The sequence below is a fragment of the Plasmopara halstedii genome, assembly GCF_900000015.1.
Source record: "Plasmopara halstedii genome assembly, contig: Scaffold_322, whole genome shotgun sequence".
Taxonomy (NCBI): Eukaryota; Oomycota; class Peronosporomycetes; order Peronosporales; family Peronosporaceae; genus Plasmopara; species Plasmopara halstedii.
The window spans coordinates 862455-866414 of NW_020187243.1; the positions used below are offsets into that span (position 1 = coordinate 862455).

A 3960-nucleotide genomic window follows, 5' to 3' on the forward strand; every position below is an offset into this window, starting at 1 on the left:
TAATTCGAATGTCTTGTGACGAAGTGGTTCAGGCCCAATCGGGCGACGACATCATAGTCCACAGTCGTGCGGGGCACAACAGACAGATGTGGAAAACCATATGTCCATTTGAAAGCGGTGCTCGAGTGCTTGCGCACGAACAAACTGTACGCCAATGCCAATAAGTGCATCCTCAGTGCGAAGGAAATTCCCTTTTAGGGTGCTTCATTGGGAAGCGCGGCCTTCCGAGCGGATCCCGCTAAGGTCAAGGCCATCAAGGACTGGCTGGTTCCAGAGAAACAAAAGGACTTGCGCAAGTGGCTCGGCCTCACCAACTACTTGCACAAGTAAAGCGCAACTATGCGAAATTGGCACGGCCATTGGCTAATCTCCTTAGGAAGGATAAGGAATGGTGTTGGGACATCGCCTTTCATGAATTAAAAGGACTTGTAAAAAATAACTCATTTCAATCAGTAAAAGACCCACTTAGTGTGCTTTCAGAACCAGTTCTTCGTACATCATTTAGCTTCCAAGAGTAACACATTCGTTCTCATGTCAAACATAATTATATTTCGAGGAATAATCCGTTTGTGCATATTTACTTGAGCATCACCCCTTTCTGCTTAAAAAAAACGATACCAGCGTGTGTTGTTGTGAAGAAAAGGAGAGCAGTGAAGATAACTACACCCAGGAACCATCCCGAAGCATCTGCCAAGCCCGAGGTGAGATTCATGCCAAACACCCCGCAGATCAGTGTTCCAACAGAAAGATTGATTATTACAAGCGAAAAAATAAGCTGCACTCGTAGCAGATAATTTCGTTTCGAGTCAAGTCTTAAAGTCACGAGACTTTCTGTGTTTGCAATGCGGCGCTGCAGCAGATCAGCTGTTGTACTGGTGGAAAAAATGTCTTGAAGATAGTTTTCGATCAGCACTTCGGCTTCTTCGGAGTCGAAGCTCCACAAGTCAAACAAAAGGTCGGGTTCGTCATATAATTTAGTGAGGTACAGAAGTCGAAGATCTTCTTCGTTGTCCAGCAATTCCATCAGCACACGGCGCACGCCATCAACCTGTGCCTCGAATTCGTTCATTATGTTTTTAAATTCGCGTAGACGCTCGAGCTCACGTGAGTCGAGATTGCCGACGACAAGATTCTCCAGATCAGATACAATTGTAGGAGACAATTGATCGAATTGAGCTCGGAAGTATCGTGCTAAAGTGGCTAGTAATGCCTCTAACGCTCTAATCAAACACACGTTAACATACAAACTTACTCATAATGTCCATCAATTGGATACCTGAACTCAAACGGAGCGTCCGCACTGTCTTGCGCATGAGCTCGAAAGTCCTGCTGAAGCATAGAGATTAGACTGTCTGCTCCGTCAGGAACGTAGACCAAACAGGTATCCTTAAGAATGATAGCGCGGAGAGGATCTAATCGAGTGCACAAGCGTACGAATCAGCGCATCAGCTAGCAGAAGACAATATTTATGATTGTAAAGCGCACCTGCGCTGAAGAATACCGCCTGTTTTCGAAGGATAATCGAAGGCTCATTTGATGTGGAGAATACATTCTCCATCCTACGAATGTCTCTCGTGTGCACAGGCTGGCCCAATGAATAATGTTAGCTCCATCACAAACATTCTCTCATATTATCTTACTTGAACGTCACATATCGATGGACCGCTATCTAGCCCTGCCTGAGCGTGCAAACACGGTCGTCGACAGTTCGGACTCCTTGATGAAGATGCTTTAGCAATAGGCTCACTCGTGATTTTAGCGGCTTCTTGGGTCATACGCAGTACATCAAGTCGACTCATTTCCTGAAGTGTCGACTTGCCGTCGCAGTCGAACAGCAGCATCAATAGTTTGCCATTTTTCGTCATGGGATCGAACCGGCAAAAGAATTGGCTTGTTGAATTGGAAATACTGAGTTCGCTTGCCTCGATTGGCATGGCATCGAAATTAACACCATTCTTCAAGCCCAAAGTCAGGTCATATTTCGACATCTTCGTCTCCGTTTTGGCTTCTTCCAATATCACTGAAACTTCGTTACATTCCTGCTGCTTTGATGTGTCTGAGCTTGACGTCTTCCGAAGCATTGTATTTTCATACTGCTATCGCTGAGACGGTGATGCATACTTAGTAAAGAAGTGGCGCGTAACGCCCGAACATATTAGACATCCAGCGAAAAGTTTGCTAAAAAACCTCCTGTCAAAACGGATGGTGCAGTATCTATACCATCGACTCATCGACTGAGCCTAGCTTCTTCGGCACATATTCATTTGCTGTAACAAATCAGACTGTATGACTGCAATATCTAGGTGTTAACAATACAAAGATACACACTAAGGATCGAGCTAGGTAAGCCGCACTACGTCCGTATCTGAAAACGTCCAGCCTTCGTCATCGTTCGCACACCTTTGTACGGCTTGTACTTTTCATTGGTGATCAGCAGCGTTTCCACATTCAGGCCCGAGACAGTTGACATAGGCACTTTGAACCCCAAGACCACAATAGGTTTTTCATCTGGTACTAAAGCACTCGGATGAAGAATAATATTGCCTCGCAGCGACGGATTCAACACTTTTTTACCCAATTTGCCTACATTCCACTTGACCGTCTTAGTAGTCTCATCAAAAAGGCACGAACCATACTCTGTGTTCACGTCTACCGTGCGCACGCTCTTTGGAAACGACACCTCCACAGTGACATTTTCGACCTGTAAGCTCTTCTTAGCATTGGAATTGAGCGTAGGCATACCACGAGTGCCTATGACCAGATCAAGTGTACCGCCCTTGTCTTTATATGTTATTTGTGGTTGACAATAAACAGGCGGCACGAGCTCTTGAACCTGCACGCGGTACTGCATGAGCTCAAATTGTCCGTCAGGTGGGACAAACGAAATCACTCGTTCGCGCTCATACCTCGAATACCGCACACATGGATGAAATGAGCAGTCGTCGATCACTGAAGGATCAGTGAACACCATGGTCAGATCGGGGACGCCCGAGAGACGGCTGTTGCTTTGAATGACTCCGTTAACCTCGCACGAAATCATGCGACCGGACACATCAATGATGGCGTCAATTTCTTCCACAATATCAAAGTATATTTCATTTTGCGTGTAGCGAACGCCACTCTTTCGCCACGGGATGTTGGAAATGGCGCCGTCGGGCAGCGTATTGCTGACTCGTGATTTACCTGAAACCATAGCAGCAATACGATTCGCTGTTGAGGGAGGAGCCACCATGGCCTTAAGAGCGTTAGGCTCCGTGGTAAGCGGATAACCGTTGTCAAGCATCTCCTCCAGTAGCTGGTATACTGTCGAAAAGTTGTCCTTCATCGAGTTCTCGTCGAAATTGCCGAAGTAATCTCGGAAGACTGCAAGCACTCGGTGCAAGAATTCGATCACAAAGAGAGGAGAGATCTGCAGGTATCAAGTTATAAAAGAATGAACACTTAACGACGACCACTTTCTAACCTCGTTGGTGACAACAGCAAGCACAAATAGATCATCGCGAAAAACGCTGACGAGAAAGTATTTACTTGTGGTTATTATGGGTGGAACGTCTTCACGCTCGCGGTACTTGTTGACCTCCTCCATGAAGAAGTCACACACGTTGCGACTCGTGAGGCCTCGACAGTGCTTTTCAATGATCACCTCGCTGTAGCAGATTGAATACAAATGTAATCTCCACAAGAAGCGATGAAATACTGGGTCTGTACACGCACCCGTTTGCAGTCAGGATAAACATGGACTGAATCATGGCGCTGCACTTCGAAGTGTTCAATCAAACTTAAGAACCACCAAATCAATGAATAATTACTAATACCAAATACCAAATCGTAATTATTTAAGACACCAAAAAGACTGGAAAAAGGCACACATTGGAAACAAAAAGCTTTCTTTATTCCATTTAAACTTCAAGCAGAATTGCCACGAGCTGCAAAGTCCAGCTCATTCAACATCTTCATATG

The 3960-nt window shown here is 45.5% G+C and overlaps 2 protein-coding genes across 2 annotated transcripts; both read right to left on the minus strand.

Annotated features, from left to right (window-relative positions):
- Window positions 1–577: 577 nt before the first annotated feature.
- On the minus strand, window positions 578–2081 carry PHALS_08307 (metal ion transporter family; the record flags this gene model as incomplete). Its single annotated transcript, XM_024723632.1, has 4 exons — window positions 578–1220; window positions 1277–1412; window positions 1486–1585; window positions 1641–2081. 4 exons carry the CDS (start codon window positions 2079–2081, stop codon window positions 578–580), a joined length of 1320 nt encoding a protein of 439 aa, XP_024574589.1.
- Window positions 2082–2353: 272 nt separating this feature from the next.
- On the minus strand, window positions 2354–3749 carry PHALS_08308 (p-3 complex subunit; the record flags this gene model as incomplete). The annotated part of the gene is made up of 3 exons (XM_024723633.1): window positions 2354–3409; window positions 3464–3647; window positions 3715–3749. The coding sequence occupies 3 exons, from the start codon at window positions 3747–3749 to the stop codon at window positions 2354–2356; spliced, it is 1275 nt and encodes a 424-aa protein (XP_024574590.1).
- Between the last annotated feature and the right edge of the window lie 211 nt (window positions 3750–3960).